The following is a 19,033-nucleotide window of genomic DNA, read 5'->3' as shown; positions in this document are numbered from 1 at the left end:
CAACAAGATACCAGACATAAAGTTCTGGGACTTAGCGCACTCACTAAGCAACTTTATGGTCTACAGACATGTATTATATATGTTTCAGCCAGCTGTGAGCTGCTCCCATACCTCCCCATCTCCTAGGCAACTCAATAGGAAGTCTGTGGTTTGCGGTTAAGCCTTGCGAATTCTTGCTGACTCAGTCTATTTGCATTTCTGCTGATACAGTCTAAATCCTGGAGAGCAAGAGGGCCTCCGTCTTTAATATGTGTCCTCCTTCATTTTCCTCCAGTGGTCCTCTGGTAGCAGTTGACTAAAATATTTAATAGATTATGGTGGAACATATGGAAGATGAGCACAGGGGCAAGAGAGGGTGAATCGTGTTCCAGTAGAGGTAGGGTTGAGAGGGATATAGGTCCTAAAAAGAAATCTTATCACTACGTACACACTGGGGATCTGGAGGCTTCCTTCCTCAAAGACTTGAATTACTGTTGAACTAGATTTCAGTTGAGCCACCTGGATTGCAGCCTGCATGAGTGGTCTAGGAGAAGGTCTGTGTTTACTCTTCTCTCTCGACATGTAAAGCCTCTAGCATCCCATTGTTGCACATTAAGCCAGAGCTTATAGTAAAGATGGTTCTGTGACTCCAGGGCTTATCATTGTGCAAAAGTAAGTGCTCTCCTGAGCTGTGTGCAACCACTGCCATTTTTGGTCAACACTATTCTACAGGAATGTATGATGCAATTTCATGTTCTATATATGCTGTCTCTGGTTCTTCATTGCAGCCTTAGTCTTTCTATTTTACATCTCATTTGAGAAAAGTAGTTAGTAGAAAGTGTCTATTTGTGTTTTTAAAATTCTTCTTTTAAGAAAAAGAAATATTGCAGTAGAGGATTTAACATATAAATCTAACTATTTCTTATTATTTTAACTTTTGTTGATGACATAAATCGAATCTAAGATCCATTTGTGCCTTTAGTTCTAATTGTTTGCATCAAAGAACTTAGAAAATATTAAGTTCAAGTATGTGCAGGTGTTAGTCATCTCTGAAGATTTTAAAGAAAAAAATTGAGGAAAAAACTGAGAAATTACTTTTATTTGTAGTGCATTGTGTTATAAATTGCATTTTAACAAATATGTATTTTGTATCCTATAGCAAAGTATGCAGATCTCTACGCATTCTCTTATAATCCCAAACAAAATGATTCAGAACGAATACAAGGTTGGGAGCTCATTGACCTTGCTGAGGAATATAAGAGGATGGGAATGCCAAATTTACACTGGCAGTTGTCTGATGCCAACCGAGAGTACAAGGTAACTTAGCAACCTTTTGGAGAAATTCAGAAAATGTTAGTGTTAGAGGGTCAGAGAGTGTTGTAAAGCTAGGGCTAGGGCTAGACCCCTTGAGTCTGTTGTACAGACTGGATCACAAACTCTCCACACGCAGGTCTATGAGCTACATAATAGGAAAAAAGTCCTGGGAGCCATGGATAAAAAATTAATAGGCTTTATTCAGAGCTAGGAGCAGCTGTTCTAGTGGCTTCTCTGAAAGTTCTGAGAAGCACCATGGATCAGAGCTGTTAATCCTTTATACTCAAGTCCATAATGCAGGACACCGGGGTGCCAATAGCAATTACATTAAGTAGTAACAAGGAACACCTGAGGATATTTACAGGAAATGCTCGGCAAGATTCTGAACATCTGAGGGGCCCTGACCATTTTCCTATATTTTCCCAAGTGTCATAGTAGCAAGTTGTCTGTGTATTGCAATGTGCTGTTCTTGCATTTAATAAGTTTTAAATGTTTTTAAAGGTGGTTTTTAACCTCATAGTTTTTGAACTATGAGTAGAATGGTTGTGTTTTGTTTGGTATTTACAGATTTGTGAAACTTATCCCAGAGAACTCTATGTTCCCTGTATAGCAAGCAAACCAATAATTGTCGGCAGTTCCAAGTTCCGGAGCAAGGGCAGATTCCCAGTTCTTTCTTACTATCATCAGGATAAGGAGGTAGGAAGCTTTTCTTTTGATTTTAAATTGAATATAGTATAAATCCTCTTCAGGTTTAAATAACCAAAACACTTTGTTTTTTTAATTTTTTTTTTTTTTTTGCAGCTGGCCTATATGGGGATCAAAACCCTTGACCTTGTTGTTATAACACCACCCTCTAACTAACTGAGCTAACCAGCCAGCCCCCAAAGAACACTATTTTTTATGTGAAAAGATTGCTAAAAAGTGCTAGCTTTACATTTAATTACATTTTTGAAATTTTAAAACAAAACTACCCTGAAGTATAGAAACTTTCGTACTTCTTGTCATCTTCCTCTTCTGTCCCTCCCTTCCTTCCAGTAGTGACTTGAAAATAATGGTATTCATGAACAAATAGGTTCTTTTTTTTCCTGTGGTTCTCTTTTGATCCTGTTAGTGTTTGGAGAAAGCAGATAGCTTTTACAAGCCAACCACTGAGTGAAAGGAGAGAACCAAGGGCATTTCAGGCTTCCATTTTAATAGTAAGCTCAAATGAAAAGGATTTTGCAACATGAAGAGGTGGAGAAGGCATCATTATGCTGCAATGCTGTAATAGGGATTGCTTATTACAATAAAACTTACCTTTGTAGCTACTAAAAGAAGGCCAAGAGGTACTGTATGTTAAATGCTTTATATGCATGTCTTCATAACTTTGTAAAGTAGGCTTTGCTAATATTTACCTATAACTTTCAAATGGCTAAACTGAAATTTGGAGATGATAAATCACTTTCCCTATATCTCACAGCAAATAAGTTTAGGCGTTTGGTGCCATTTCTGACTCCCAAACCTTTGTTACCTGATATTTTTCCTTGGAAGCTTTTAGAATCTTCTTTCTCCCGAGTGTTCTGAAATTTTGCAGTGACATGCATTATTGGCATGTCTTTTTAAATTCCACCTGGAAGGAAGCTCAGGTCTCAGTTTTGAGAAGTTGCTTCTCTATTTCTTTGGTAACTTCCTCTCTTTTGTTAGTTTTCTTTGTACTTTTTTTATATTTTTGAAACTCGTGTTAGTTTATAGTGGGGCATTCTAGTGTAAACCTCTATTTTTTAAAAACTTAAAAAAAATTTTCAACTTAATATTGTAATTGTATATACTTATGGGGTACAGTCTGATATTTTGATACATATTTATGTTGTCTTTTCCAAGATTTTGCTGCTCAAAATACCTTGCTTCTATTGATTTAAGGGAGTTGGCAGCATTCTTTACCCTGCTAAATTGGTTATCACTTGCCAATCTGCTATCATCTCCCCACATTTTATTGACATCTCTATTGTTATTTCCTTGTCCTTGTGGTTTTATGCATTTTAAATTTCTTTATTAGTACTTTAGGTGGGGTTTAGAAGGGAACAAAAGTAAAAAGTAAAAGTTTAAATAGAAGTTACTAATCTGCTTTTTGTAACTAAGTCATAGGGAAGGAAGTTACCTGGTAATAACCTTTATTGACACACCCATGTTTTGATACATTGTTTATTAGAAAGCTGGTCTGAAAATAGATACTGAATCCCAATTTAACAGAAATCAGAAGTAGGTCTGAAAAGAATTTACTAAGTCAATCTTCATTTTCTTCTATTATTTTATTAAATTTTCATGGTTTCATTTTGTGTGTGAATTTAAAAGGTGCAAATGTATGAATTTATATATACTTTTTTCCCCCTTAATTATATTGTAGTTGGAATGTTTGGTTAGAATTAAGTTGGAGTTGGCATGGATGAAATTGGAGAAAAATTATATGAGTTAAATTTTTTAAACCTTTTTTCAGACTTTAAACAACAGTAAATAACTAATCCAACCATTCACTGCTTCTTATATTGTTGCCCTTTTAGAGTGACTATATTTTAACCCAAATTTAAATTGAAGCTCATTTTTCTCATTTTATGTCTCATGTAAAGTTTGCTGATTTCTAATTAGAGATCTGAAAGTCTTTGGAAAGTAAAAGTTCAAATGTTGCTACTTTAAAAATTCCTGTTCTACTTGTATTGACTAATCTCTTACTTGAACTTGAGTCGAAAGTATTCTGTAATCTAGAGCACAGACTGCAGTTATCTTAATAGGTTACTTGATAGAGAATTGCCCGTGTGTTGCTTCTTAGGACCTAAGTTGTTTTTCATCAAATTAGGTAAGGAGGTATTGAGTTTTCTTAGGAAAAGAGAATATTGGGAAAACTTAGGGAACATCAAGATATTGAAATAGTATATAACTCAAATAGGATTTCAAAATTAATGCCTCCCAATTGTTTGGCCAACTTTTAAACAGATTGAATATTTGGTTTTAATATATATATTATTTTCTTTTAAGCATTTTTAAAACATGTTTTAGGGATCTTTGCATAATCAGTTTTCTGTCTTTTTAAAATTAGGCTGCCATTTGTCGATGTAGTCAACCACTATCAGGATTCAGTGCTAGATGCCTGGAGGATGAACATTTACTTCAAGCCATTAGTAAAGCCAATCCAGTCAATCGCTATATGTATGTCGTGGATACCAGGCCCAAAGTATGTATTTTAAATACAGTATAGTCTGTTGGTTTAGTTATCTTTATTACTTTAATTAATGGGACTTAATAAATTTGCCAATATTTAAATAAATTTGCCAGTATTTAAAACATCTGAATCCCAGTTTTAAATTAATTAACTGAAGCTTATTATAGTAAGGAAATGAATCCTTTAGAGGATACCAACTTAGAAGACCAATTTCCCAGTAACTCAGTGGTGATTTCTTATGTCTTCTGACATATATATACAAAGTTAGGAAAGCTGAATTTTATATTGGGAACTCTTGGTAGTGTATAAGTCTTATGTTATTGTGAAGAAATACTAAATAGAATATGTGTTGTGAAAAATTAGAATTTCTTACTACTCTTTTTTGTATAAATTTTTATTGGCCAAGGACTTTATGTTAAAATAATGGACCTTAATTTGAAGTATTCAGGAAAATAAGGAAAACAGTGAGTTAACTTAGGAAACATCGAACTAGAGAATTATAGTGAACAGGAAATCGTTGTTAGGCATCTATGATATAAGGCTAAATTTTTATCAGTAGGCCAAATGTCAGAATTCCTTTTTCTGTTTATAAGCACACTTAGACAACCAATTCATGTAGGATCCTTAAACTAAAGTAATTTAAATCCTCAATGGTAATAGCTAACACTGCTTTTAATTTTCATTATAGCATCGCATGCAGAGCTGGTGGGCTACACAAAAGGATATTGGCAGAATTATAGTGAGGATTTCTTCAAAAATCTGGAATGATGAGAAAATAAGAGAAAGCGATGAGAAAAAGCGAGTGAGCGATATAGAACACAAGCAATTTTAGGCAGCTTTGTGAAAGGAATCGTAGCTGTTTTAGATGTAATTCTCATCATTATGCAATCTTACAAAAGATAAAGGAGAAAACAAGATGAGAGAAATCTGAGTAAACTAAGAAGTATTAAAAATTAGAAATTGATAATTTAATAAACCTTTATTTCGCTAAAAATAAGACATTCTTAGGAGTCAAGAGTGTTGGTGATATCTCGTATAAGAAAAGTTTTGTTCCACTTCCTTGTATAACCTGGGTAGATTAATTGATTAGTACTCTTCTTAGGTAATATTAGATACATAAGGTGATTATAATGTGAAACTTTTTGAAGATGAGGTCTGAGGGTGATTGTTTTTTTCAGAACTTAATAGCTTTTATTTGTATAATTATCTTCTACATCAAAAATATGTCTTTTTTGATTGCTTTATCAGTTAAACTTAAAGTCAAGTAGTAATAACGTGGGAGCATTTTTAATATCTGGCTCTTAATTTTACTTTCGTCATCATAGGTGCTGAGTAACCAGTGAATCTGTAGATACAATTTAACTGTACTTGTTACCAACCTGGGGCCCTAATCCACTGAAGAAGTTACTTTTTCTTCCAGTTTAGGTTCTGTTTCATCTAAGTTTATAAAAATATTTAGTAAATTGTGGTAAAATGTTGTATGACATCCTACTCTAAAAGAATGAAGCATGCCAATTCCAAGTGAACCTTTGATAACATTTGATCCAAGAACTAAAGACCATGGGCCTACAGGCAGTTTGTTTTCTCCCTAGAGACCAGTTTATTTTTGACCCAATTCTTGGAGATGTGTCAGAGGATTATATGTCATATTATAAGGTGTATGAGCCTCCAGTAATCTCCAATATGGAGGACCTCAAGTAATCTGAAGCATATTTCAGGTTGGATTTTCAGTGTCCCTCCAATGGCCAAATGGTCCAGGCTTGTTCTGAAGTGAATCTCATAAATTCATTCTGTAAAAGAAAAGCTCCCCAGCTTGCCCACCCCTGAATCATTTAGGGTTTATATAGGAGACATTTGCTTTTAATTTTGAAATATTACAAACGTGGAAAACTGATTAAAAACATAAATGAATTAGCTTTGTGAACTTGTGGGAATTTCTTGTCTGGACCTTTCCGTTATATAGCAATCATATTGTTTATAATATCCTTTCTTTACTATTAATAACATGTAACATTTTTACTTATTAAAAAATGGTAGCTTATTCAGTTTTGATTAATTCCTTTAGGCTCTCTTATAGCTGAAATATGGCTTGTTTAGTGTTTTCATGATGTTTTGGTAAATTAAAAGAGAAAAGTAATTTGTCTTTAAATTTCTAAAATTTTTAATTTCAGCTGAATGCAATGGCCAACAGAGCAGCTGGAAAAGGTTATGAAAATGAAGACAACTATTCTAATATTAGATTTCAATTTGTTGGAATTGAAAATATTCACGTCATGAGGTCCAGCCTCCAGAAATTATTGGAAGGTATGATTATTGCTTACCTTTCAGGCAACTTTGACCAAAAGAAAATATAACGTTAATCACATATAACTTAGAATTTTCTAGTAGTCATATTTACAAACGTAAAAAGAAACAGGTGAAATTAATTTTAACAATATACTAAAAATATTATTTTAACATGTAATCAATATAAAAAATTGGTAATGAGATATTTTTTATTTTTCATCAAGCATTAGAAATTAGTGTGTATTTTACACTTATAATATCTCAGTTTCAATGTATTCAGTAGCCACATTTGGGTAGTGGATTACTGTATTGGACAGTACAGTTCTAATGACTGCAAAAAACTGGTATTGTTAATAGATATTTTTGAGTATTCAGTACAATGTAGATCAATTTATGACAGTCTTTTATTTAAAAATTAAGATATCTTTCTAGTCATGGAATCAAAAATTAAAATATAAGACTATTTTTAGTTAAACACTTGTGCTAAAATTTTTTTTAAAGATTGGAGCATATTTTTAAACACAAGTAGTGATGGAAATATGTACCCAAAAATCCATTATTGAGCTTCTAATATCATCTTTTCATTTATAAAGAGTCTCATCTATTTGTTTCACCCTCTTCTTTTTCAATTCACTCACATAAAGAGATCTTGAAAAGGACAAGTGGAGATGCTAGCCCTTTTCTAATTGAAATGTTTTCCTCCCCTTTTTAGTCAGTGGTACCAAAGGGCTTTCTGTCAATGATTTCTACTCTGGCTTGGAGAGCTCAGGATGGCTTCGCCATATCAAAGCTGTTATGGACGCTGCAATCTTCTTAGCCAAAGTAACTATTTCTCATCTTTGGTTTTGGGGCTTATAATGGTGGGCAAGGAGTGGGTTTATTCTGTTGGGTGCTGGTATTTATTCTATTCAGTAATTTTTATTATTCTTTCCCTCTTTAATGAGGTTTACTCTAAAAATATTATATAGCACTTAATTTAGAGACTTTAAAAGAAATTCCCAAATACTTTGAAACAGCATTTTTGCCTTTGGATTTTGTGTTGTGTTTTTGTTGTGTTTTGTTTTGTCTTGTGGAAATTACACTGTGACAACATTATCATTGTGGGCATAGTCCTTTTAATGCAATACCTGCTAGTATGGTTTTCAAGTAAGGAGATGTGTTGATTTACCTATAAAGTATTCTGCCAGAATCTAAGTATGTTATCTTTCTTTTCAGGCAATAATGGTTGAAAATGCAAGTGTGTTGGTACATTGTTCAGATGGTTGGGATAGGACTTCCCAGGTTTGTTCCCTTGGTTCTCTTTTATTGGATTCCTACTACAGGACAATCAAAGGATTCATGGTAAGGGTTTATTCGGTTAGACTAGTTGTTCTCAAATAGGAGTAATTTTGTCCCCTCAGAGGACATTTGGCAATCTTAGGAGACAGTTTTGCACTAAGGGAAATGGTGAGACTGGGTTTTAGCTGGTAGAGGTCAGGGATATTGCTAAACATCCAATAAAGCACAGAATGACCTCCATAGTAAAGAATTATCTGCCCCAAAATGTCAGTACTGCCGAGGTTGAGAAACTTTGAGTTAGATTGATTTCCATTTGTGCCATCTCTGACAGAAAGCTTTAGATTTAAAGATTGTTTTTTTTCCTAAAATGTTACAATAGAAATATTCAGTATTTTCTCTCTCATTTTTATTTAACAAATATAAGTAATGCAATTTAAAAAAGGCCCAAATAAGAGTACTTTAAAATTATATTCTGGAGGAAACTTTCTGTTAATACATCTTCATTTGTTAGATGTAATAACTTTGTTAGGCATGCTTTATATCTGAAGATTAAATTTCTAGTTGAGCAGATTTTTTGCTTTGTGAAGATGAAGCCCTAGCTCCTGTTCTTTATTTGTTTGCTTTTTAAAATATGGTTAGAATAACTTATGTTTTCAAAATTTACATCTTAACTTATGTTGAATAAAGTAAATGAAGAGATGTTAGAAAGTTTTTATTAAAGTTATTCAATACACTGCCGTCTTAAAGCAATGGAAGATTTAAAATCACCAGTCCCCTTGCAGCACCATTATTTTCTGCTGCTACCATACTGAATCTGGGACAGGCCAAATGGGAGTCCTGCTAATAAGAAAATAATGTTCAGCTTACCTTGAGAGTATAAGATAAGGAATGTTTCCTTTGTGATGTTTAGCTTTAATTATTTGTTGCACATCCCAATGAAATCATGTGATAAATGACCAGGGACAATGTGAGTTTCCCAGGCAAGAGGAACAATGTGAACTAAAGCATAGCCTTAGGTGACTGCAGGTAATGTGTGGTGGATGGAATTCAGGGCGAGTGTTAGAGTAGGGGCTTGGTGGCAGAGGAATATACTGGAGTGAGGGTCTGAGGAAGAGAGGTTGGAATTGGACTTTCCTCCTTCTGGTAGTGAGAACCGTTAAAGAGTTTTAAACAGAGGAAACAATAACTTGACTAGATCTGCATTTTAAAAAGATGGTTTTGTGTCTTGAAGACAGAGAGGAGTGGGAATGGAGGCTAGGAGGCCAATGTGGAAACTTATGATAAATCAAGAGAAAAAAGAGGGCCAGAACTAAGGCAGTAACATACAAGTGGAGGGGGAGGTGATGGGTTCCAGGGATGTTAAGAAAGCAGAGTCAGTAAAAAGAATTGGTCATGAAGTGGATATGGGGTAGAAGAGAGAGTCCTCCTTTAGGATGGTTTCCAGATCCCTGAATCAGTTGCCAGGGTAGGTGCTGCTGCTCTCCTGCTCTTCACTGAGACAGGCAGAGGAATAAGACCAGTGAGAAAGACATTGAGTTGAATTTTAGACACGGTTGTGTAGAAGAATGATGAAGATCGCAGAATAAAATCTGTGGCTCCAGCCCGAAGGTCACACAGGTGTAGAAGTGGCAAAACCAGGATTTGAACCTGTGCATGCACTCCAGAAACTGTATCCATAATTCAGAGTTAACCATTGTTACCATTTTGGTTTATATTTCCTGGCTTTATTCCTATGATATGTCATCTTTATATGTATAAAATTTAAATGTAATACTGCATTATAACATGCACATTTCAATAAATACAACTGAAATATTTTTAAGTCACAAGATCACTCTTTTCATGTATTTTTGATCTTTAACCCTACCTCTAATCCAGGTTCTGGCTATCTTTTACTTGTAGTTTTTTGGGCTTTTTGGTTTGTTTTGCTTGCAACCATAAATTTAAAGTGTAAATGCTGTTTTTAAGCTAATAGGATTTAATCCATTCTGCAAAAATTGAAAATATTTATGAAGTGGATTTTACTTTTTCTGATTAAGGTTTTAATAGAGAAAGATTGGATCTCTTTTGGACATAAATTTTCAGAGAGGTGAGTCACAGTTATACATTTATATATTTTGCAAAATTAGCAAACTAATTTAGAGTGCCAAAATGTTTCTGTTAAGAATTCATATGTCTGATTGGAGGTGAGAGTGCTATTTGCTTTTGTGCTGTATTTTATATGAACACTGATTTAATTTTTTTTGGTAATTTCTTTCAATTTTAATACCTTTGTTAATTTTCATGGCTATTACCTTTCTTTTCGGCTGGAATATAGTAGAAAGTTTTTCATTAACAAGAAAGGCAACAAATTCTTTAAAATTATAGTTAAAAAAAACTCAGGTATAAGTTATTTTAATTAGAAAATTATAGTTTTTATGTGCTCATGTAACAGAACTTTAGAATTTTTTTTATGTACGTATGCTTAAGTTTAACAATACCTGAACAAGTAGACTTCTTTCAGTGACATTTTTAAAAGCTTCTACTTTTTTTTTTTTTCTGGGGGGCTTAGGTGTGGCCATTTGGATGGTGACCCAAAGGAAGTCTCACCCGTGTTTACTCAGTTTTTGGAGTGTGTGTGGCATTTGACTGAACAGTTTCCACAAGGCTTTGAATTCAATGAAGCATTTCTTCTTCAGATCCATGAACATATTCATTCATGCCAATTTGGAAACTTCCTTGGAAATTGTCAGAAGGAAAGAGAAGAACTCAAGTAAGATGATTTGATTAAAATGGACTTTTTTTCCTACTTAGCTGAGTTCTAACATAAATCATGGTTGAACTTAGTAAAATATCTTGACAATAGTAAATAGAACTGAATTTTATTGTGAAGATTTTATTGTCTGTGTCTGAAGCTAAGTATCCTCATAATATCCCCCACCCCCTCAGGGTTACAGTAAAAATACATTTTAAATGTGTTTTGAAGTATAGCATACATACAGAAAAGTATATATAACGTAAGGGTAAAGCTCAGTAAATCTTACCAAACTCATGCACTTATGTAACCAGAACGCCAAACAAGAAATGTTGCCAATACCCTGGAAACTCCCCTCATGCTCTTTTTCACTGAATATAAATTTTAGAACAAGAAATCTTTACATTATTTTATTTCCCAGAAAGTATTGATCACTAGTTTTAAATGTTTTACCACCCTTTTAAAGTGTTTTAAGGTAAGATGGAACCTTATAGCTCTTCTCACATTTCTCTTTTTTTTTTTTTTTTTTTTCCCTTGACTGGGGCTCAGCCAGGGAGTGCACCGGTCATTCTTATATAGGATCCGAACCCGCGGCGGGAGCGTTGCCGCGCTGCTAGCACAGCACGCTACCGAGTGCGCCACCGGCTCAGCCCTCTCACATTTCTAAATAGACAGTTCTTTGGGGAAAATAAACTACCTGTGTTGGCTGCAGTGTGTCTGTCCTTGAGTAAGGTCTCAGATAAGCTCTGAAACACTGTCCTTGACCCTAGTTCATCTGTCCTTTCCTAGTCAGTCTTTGGGGGTAGGGATTTTTTTTTTTTTTTTTTTGGCTAAATTTCAGTGCAGAAGAGATCTGGGATAAGGCTGAGGTCCTTTGTATATTTTTAGGTTGGGATTCTGAGTTTAGATTTCTTACAGTAGTCAATAAAGAGCAATTAAAGATTCCTGAACATCAAATGACATATTAGAAAAGCTGAATCTGGTAGTAGTTTGAAGAGAGCCACATGCTCACACTCCCAACAGAGTTTACGGCAGAACTGAGAGCATGTGGAGAATTCTAAAGATGTGTAAAGGGAATAACAAGTGAATGAACAGAGTATGGCAGAGATAAACAAATCAAAGAACATTAAGGCATAACCTCTGTGCTACAGTAACTTGCAATAGTGTGTCATGATTTGGAGCAGGTGACTCTTGGAGTACAAAGCTATTTTAGGAAAAACTGTTCTTCTCAATTAGTGCCAAACATGCTCAAAAATGAGACGATGAAAATAAAAGTGGATATTTCCTAGTAGTTTTTCACTAGAATACATCTGTGGGTCATCTTAGGGGCCACAGAAAAATGAGAAGATTCTTCACTTTTCGCCCCTTCATCCTTCTCTGTGTTAATGTTTACTTGGAGAGTGTACTACCTAAAACTGTTCTACCCTTTACCCACCTACTTTTAGATTTGCAGTATAACTGGCATTTAAAACTTTTGCATAACATCCTGATTTTGCCTATTTCCTTTTTTGTAACCATTCACACTTAATTATTGTGTTCCTGCCCTGTAATACTTGCCACTACAGCCCAGATTGATACATTCATGTCTTGTTCTGTGTGTTTGTGCATGGTGATTTGAAATGGGTGGAACAGAGACCAAGTTCTTGAAAATTCTGTTAGTTGAGAGGAATCCCTTGAAGTGTATGTTATGAGAGAAAATGATATTACCTATGTGTTCAAGAGATATGACTTTATTACGTGATTATGAATGAAAAAGGAGAAAAGAATACAAAATTCAGAGACAAGAGGTTAGACTGTGAATAGAAGAAAAAACTAAAACTTAAATCTGCTTTGGAAGCAATTGCCTGATTTATAAAAATGAGTATTAGCAGTAATACTTTGCATCTTAGGAAAGATCTTTATGTTTTTCTCATTACATTAAGGTTGAAGGAGAAGACTTACTCCCTGTGGCCATTTCTTTTGGATGACCAAAAGAAGTACTTAAATCCACTCTACAGTTCCGAATCTCAGAAATTTATAGTTTTGGAGCCAAATACAGCATCTTTCAACTTTAAGTAAGTTGGCATCATTGAAATATTTATATTTGCTTTTTCTCAAACACAATTTATTGAAACTTTTTTTTTTTGTCACAAAGGTTTTGGAGAAACATGTACCACCAATTTGATCGAACATTGCATCCTAGGCAGTCTGTATTTAATATAGTTATGAATATGAATGAACAAAATAAACAGTTAGAGAAAGATGTTGAAGACCTAGAATCTGTAAGTATTCTGAAGTATCTAATGTAATATAGTTGGAATATTAAATTAGTTTAATTTACTATTAAACTAATACTTGTGTTGTCAGTGTGAATCTATATACATATAAAAACTTCTGAGTACAGGTGGTTGCTTCAAAATCAGTTCTCGACTTTGAATAGGTTAGTTTGAATCGTTTTCTCTGTATTTTAAAATATATTAAAATACTATAGCAAAGTGTAGAAATAAACATAATAAATATCTGGGTACTCAACACCTAGCTTTGTGAGATTTTAACATTTACTATATGTGCTTCAGTCCTTGTTTATGTTTTAAGAAAGAAAACATTATCAGTATAGTTGAAGACGCTATATATACTTGTCCCATCTTCCCCCATGTATTTTGAGGTAGGCAGATTCACCATGCTGAATTTGGTGTTAATTATTCTTGTACATTTTATGCTTTCACTACGTATATTTGTATTCACAAACAACTTATAATATTGTTTTTTATGATTTAAAGTATTATTTTTATTATATATTGAATACCGAAGAATATCTGTAGTATCTGTAAGAGGACAAAAAACAATTTATATGCCCATATACCCTTCATTCAGCTTAAGAAACTGCATATTTTAAAATTATATAAAGGTTGTCATACTGTTTGTATGCTTCATTTTGCTTTACATAGTGTTGAAATTTATCCTTGCTGATAAATGTAGCTTTATCAGTAAATACTGTATAACTTTCTGTTATGTGAATACATCACAGCATATCTATTCAGCTGCTGATAAATATTTAAATTGTTTTCAGTTTTGGTTTTCCATAATTATAAATGAAGTTGAATGACTTTTCATGTTTGTTAGCCATTTGGTTTTTCTTTTCTGTGAATGGACTATTCAAACCTCTGCTTGTTTTTCTGTTGGTACATTTGCCTTTTTCTTATTGGTTTGTTTGAGTTTTTATATACAAGACACTAATTCTTTGTTATATATATTGCAAATGGTCAAACCTATTCTTGTCTTTTCCACTTTATTTATGGTATGTTTTGTATAGGTGTTTTGAAGTTTCATGTAGTCATATTGATCAATCATTATGTTTTATGCTTTTTGTGTATGTTTGTTTAAGTAATTCCTTTTACTCTAAGACTTTTCTATCATCTTTTTTGGCCATCATATATAACAAAAAGGATCAGTTAGTATGTATATATTTTTAAATTCCTAGACAGTTGTTATAAGTCAGTGAGACTGTCTTGTTTGCCCCTCAGGCAGAAGTGTTTTTTAGTCATCTCTTAGATAAGGAAGCAATGGCTGCTTGAGCAAATTGTAGGAGGGTATGTTAAAGAGAGGCAAGCCCAAAATATAGGTAGTACAAGAAGTTATCTGGAAATCAGTCCAAGGATTTGGAGAACATGATACTCTGCCAAAGAACAATTTAAAATCTTCTGTTCTGTTAAAAAGAAAAAAAAAGTTCTGTTATGTTCTAAAGCCTGTTATGTTTACCTAACAAATCATTGTAGGAAAACCATGTAAGAAAGCTCTTTATAGTCAAAAAGACTTTTAGCTAAAAACAAGTTTGCGATTGTTATATTATATAGTCACGATTTCAGGGTGAATGTCTCATGTCCATTTCTTTTATTATAAAATGCTTACTTGTTATGCCTCCTAGGTAATGTATTCCCTTTTCAAATGTGAAGGCCAAGTGATCATCTGCAGTCAAGTCTGGCTGAATTGTTTGTTTAATAAACATAAAAACTTAACTAATCATTTTCTACTGCAAAAATTGTAAACAATTAGGATTTTCAGCCTGTCATGTACACAAGATTTTTACTTTTTAAGATTTAATTTTGCATTATACATAAAGAACATTTGGAAAAACATGTTGTTTTTTTCATTTAACGTATAATGACCATGTGGTATGTGCAGTTGGTAATTTTTTTTCAAATTTGTATTTGTTCTAGAAAATTAAGCAACGTAAAAATAAGCAAACAGATGGTGTCTTCACCAAGGAATTGTTACATTCAGTTCATCCCGAATCACCTACCCTCAAAACTTCTCTGTGTTTTAAAGAACAGACTTTGCTACCTGTGAATGATGCTCTTCGAACTATAGAGGGCAGCAACCCCGCAGATAATCGTTACAGTGAATATGCAGAAGAGTTTTCCAAATCAGAACCTGCTGTGGTCAGCTTAGAGTATGGTGTGGCAAGAATGACTTGTTAGACTCATTGAGTATTTTTCAGACTGACTATAGTGCAAGAAATGGATTGTTGTGAGGATGGTCTGTGTGCTTGACCAAAAGGAATTTGTCTAATAATGATCTTAGGGCTTAACAGTAGATTAATAGTTGAAGAAAGGATAACTACTCTTGAGAGAGATAAATCAGCTTAATTGCATTTTCAGCAGGGAATGACATTCAATTCTGTAAAAAATGAGTGGTATTGGAGGATTTACTCAAAATGCAATTTGCACTGTACGCTAGTGAATTAACGTTTCTTTATGATTTATATGTTAATTACAGCCAAACGTGAATAACCTTCCTTAAGTATAGTTTAATTGCAAGAAAACAAGACTTGACAAAATGGTCCCTTAATTGACATGGCATGTGCGTTCAATTATGTAACTGTGTAACTATGAATATTTACATATTTTGCTTTTTGGTGATGTTTAATGTTGAAGAGCCATGAAAAATATTTCTAAGAAAGCCTTAATTCTCAGTTTATTCTTTACCCTTAAGTTTTATAGCCTAGAACAAGCTTTTTTGTTTGTAGAGGTTGCATGCTCCAATACTCCTATATAAACAGTTGCAGAAGTACACTGTTTAGTTTAGTTTATGTTTAGCTGGCCCCACTTCCATATTCAAAATTAATGAAACTTAAGGTTTTATTCTGATTATAATTTGTTTAGTGCTACATTTGACGATTTATTATTTACAGCTTAGACAGATTATTGACTTCCTAAATATGTATAAGCACATTTGACTGTCTTTTGTATATGGATCGTAGCATTCCATTGATTCTTATTTTGTGGTTGGCTCTATTCCTTTGATAACTATGTAAGTTTAAAGAGCCAAAGCTCTAAAACTGTTCTCAGAAACATGAATAGTGCATATGTATATATATATTTTAAACTGCCTTATCTCAAAATGAATTGCTATTCGTAGAACTTTCAGTTTACCCAAAAACTTTCGGGTTAAATAAAAAGGGAAGTACAGATAGTTTAGATTTTGTTTGGTTGCATGAGTTTTAAAGCAGTCATTTCTGTGTGTAATATTTTTTTCTTCTCTGTTAAATATGGAAGAAAAAAAGGAAAATTAAGGAGAGCCTAGTATGAATTTAACGTTTAACAAAGCAACTTAAACTCTGGGAAGGGTTTTATTTTGCTATGTTATGTTAACTGTTTATGTACTAGTAACATTTAAATGATCAACAACAAAAATACTTGCAATTGGCAGTATCACCTAGCTGGCTTTAAAATTGAAAATTTAAGTAACATGGCTGACATCAGGTACAATTCAAGGGTACTAGTAATTTGCATAGGATCCCTCATGCTTCTCTTTATTACACCTATATCTGTTATATTAGTTTTGAATGTAAATATCTTTTTCAAATGAAAAAAAGCTTTATTGTATAAGAGCGTATCTAATCCTGTTTATTTTTCCAGTGCTTTTCTGTAATACATTATGTAATAAGAAAAATACTTCTTTTTAAACAGTAACAGAAATGTACCATAAGATATAGTATGTGATTAACCAATCCTATTTTCATATTTAAGGACTGGGAAAGAAAACTTAATTCCTGTGACCACAAAGGGAAGCTTTTGTGCCTTGGTTTCAGTCACTAATGCAATTTCCATGGCAGACTTCTTGTATTCAGCTCTTTAGTTTATTGTTGTAATCTTCAACTTTAGGCACATATATGTGTGTTTATATACTCACACGTGGACTAAGAAATCAGTTAACATCCTAAGTGACCTACAGGGTATATGTTGGCAAAGAGAAGATTATGTATATGTCTTATAAAATTGGATTTATGTTCATTGTGTTTGGGAATGTCTAGCATGTAAATTATTTCATATACTATTTAAAGGTAATTAAATGTTCATGTTTTACTTTGTTTTTCTTTGGAAAAAACAAATGGGATCAGGTTATGGATTTTTTTTTCTTACCTAAGCAAATGGACCTGCACATTACATTAACATAACAGTATAAGTTTTGAGCAACACACTTTTCAAAAGATTGTTGGTAAATAATACTTGTTATATACAAAAATAACTTCCAAAATATTTAAAATAGACATAGTGGGCTAAAAGTCTCAGCAGATACAGTTAACAATGTCATTAAATGTTTCTTTTGCTCCTGTCACTTGTTGATGTTATAATCAGTATTTTATTGTGCCCTTCCCAACTTGTTGATGGAACGTAGGGTCCAATGAGTATGTACATTCCAGGTGAAATGTCTCTGCAAGGGCAGATCTGGATGTAAATGCAAGGGAGAAAATGACTGATTGAGAAAAGGATAATTGTATTGGGGATATTTTGAAGAGGTGACCTGAGTTAGAAGTAGCTCAGGGAATCTTAGTAAACAAAAGTGAAAGGAACTTTTTTTTTTTATTATTCTATTTATTTGATGGGTTAGCAGAGCAGGGGGGTTGTGTCAGCCTAGCCTTTGAAAGAAAGTGAGCTGAGCCTCCAGGTACCGATCAAGCTTTATTAAAGGAAAAGAATCTGCTGGGCTGTGCTCAAAGCAGCAGACAGCCTGGGGCTGCCCTCAAAATGAAGGACAGCACCAGATGTGGGGGTGGGAGAGCTTATATGGACTGATACAGTCAAGGAGGGGCATTATGCTAATGCGGAAGCTATGCGACTAGGGTGGAGAACTGTGCGCTTGCGGAAGCAAAAGGGTTTCTGTTTTGCAGAAGTCACGAGGCTTCTCACGGGAAGGAGTTTGGTGGTGGAGTGGGAGACAAGGCCAGCAGCTATTTTGTGCTTATTGTGTGCACAATGGCGCTGGTCATGTCCAAGATCCATTAGCCTTATTTGAAAATTTTTTTGCAAAAGGCCAGTTTTGGAATACTGAAAAATTTACAGGGAGCATTCTAAGTTGGATTAAAAGCTGATCATCCACAAAACTGTATATAACGTTGCAGACTTTTATTAGTGACATTGATCCATTTTCACTAAGCAAGTTTTATTTTGTTGGTTTTTCCATGTAGAAGTCTAAGGGACATTAGCATACCTTGATTGATTAAGTAAAATGTGGAGCTTATTTTTTTTAAAAAGTGTGTGTGTGTGTGTAATTGTAGGCTTTAGGAACTTACATCTATAAGAAAGACAGCCTAGAATGTAGAATAATTATTTCAAAGGAGAGTATGTGTATCATTATACTTGATATAAGAAAATATAAAAAATCCATTTTAATAGGATTAGTGCTACTCTTTCTAGCAAAGTAAAATCTCGTAGACTCCAAAGCCCTAGTCCTGAGTTTCTGATTCAGTAGGTATGGGCTGGGACTCTGGAGTTAAAATCATTTGCATAGCAACAAAGAGTTTGCATTTAGTAATAGTCTGGAGATTGTGATGCAAATGGTCAGGGAATCACACTTTGATAAACAGTGCCCTAAACCACTCACCATGATCAGTAAACATCTCTTGTTCTCCAAGGGATGAAGGATTACTCTTACATAAACGGCAACAGATTGGGGAGCATCACGCTTCTGAAACATTGCTATACATGTGGGAGTGAGAAATAAACCTTTGTTCTAAGCCACTGAGATTTAGGGCTCTTTGTTACTGTAGTATCACCTAGTCTGTCCTGAGTGATGAGACCATTAGTACAAAGTCCAGTCCTTCTATTGCTCCCAGGGCCATTGTCTTGCTATTTTGCGCTAGCATCCAGCTGAGGTTCATGCATTGCATTCAGTTATCACTCTTCAGCTTCCATATTGAACAGTCCTCTCACCTTTTCCCATCTGCACTGACTTTTTGAACTAGACCAGTTGTAGAGTTACCCCACTTG

At 33.9% G+C, this 19,033-nt stretch overlaps 1 protein-coding gene across 2 annotated transcripts in view; it reads left to right on the top strand.

Moving 5' to 3' along the window:
* The window catches only part of MTMR6 (myotubularin related protein 6), a 31,686-nt gene extending 14,584 nt beyond the window's left edge, over positions 1-17,102 (top strand). For both annotated transcript variants that reach the window (XM_063102872.1, XM_063102871.1), the window contains 11 exons: positions 1,139-1,296; positions 1,861-1,989; positions 4,364-4,498; positions 6,658-6,790; positions 7,485-7,594; positions 7,988-8,113; positions 10,090-10,139; positions 10,602-10,802; positions 12,707-12,838; positions 12,919-13,045; positions 14,981-17,102. In XM_063102872.1, the coding sequence (XP_062958942.1) occupies positions 1,139-1,296; positions 1,861-1,989; positions 4,364-4,498; positions 6,658-6,790; positions 7,485-7,594; positions 7,988-8,113; positions 10,090-10,139; positions 10,602-10,802; positions 12,707-12,838; positions 12,919-13,045; positions 14,981-15,241 (1,562 nt within the window). In that variant the 3' untranslated portion in view covers positions 15,242-17,102. The remainder of the gene's footprint in view (positions 1-1,138; positions 1,297-1,860; positions 1,990-4,363; positions 4,499-6,657; positions 6,791-7,484; positions 7,595-7,987; positions 8,114-10,089; positions 10,140-10,601; positions 10,803-12,706; positions 12,839-12,918; positions 13,046-14,980) is intronic.
* Positions 17,103-19,033: the final 1,931 nt, after the last annotated feature.

This window comes from Cynocephalus volans, chromosome 7 (genome assembly GCF_027409185.1).
Source record: "Cynocephalus volans isolate mCynVol1 chromosome 7, mCynVol1.pri, whole genome shotgun sequence".
Classification (NCBI taxonomy): domain Eukaryota; kingdom Metazoa; phylum Chordata; class Mammalia; order Dermoptera; family Cynocephalidae; genus Cynocephalus; species Cynocephalus volans.
Note: the sequence above shows the minus strand (reverse complement) of the source record. Positions and strands in the feature narration are given on the sequence as shown.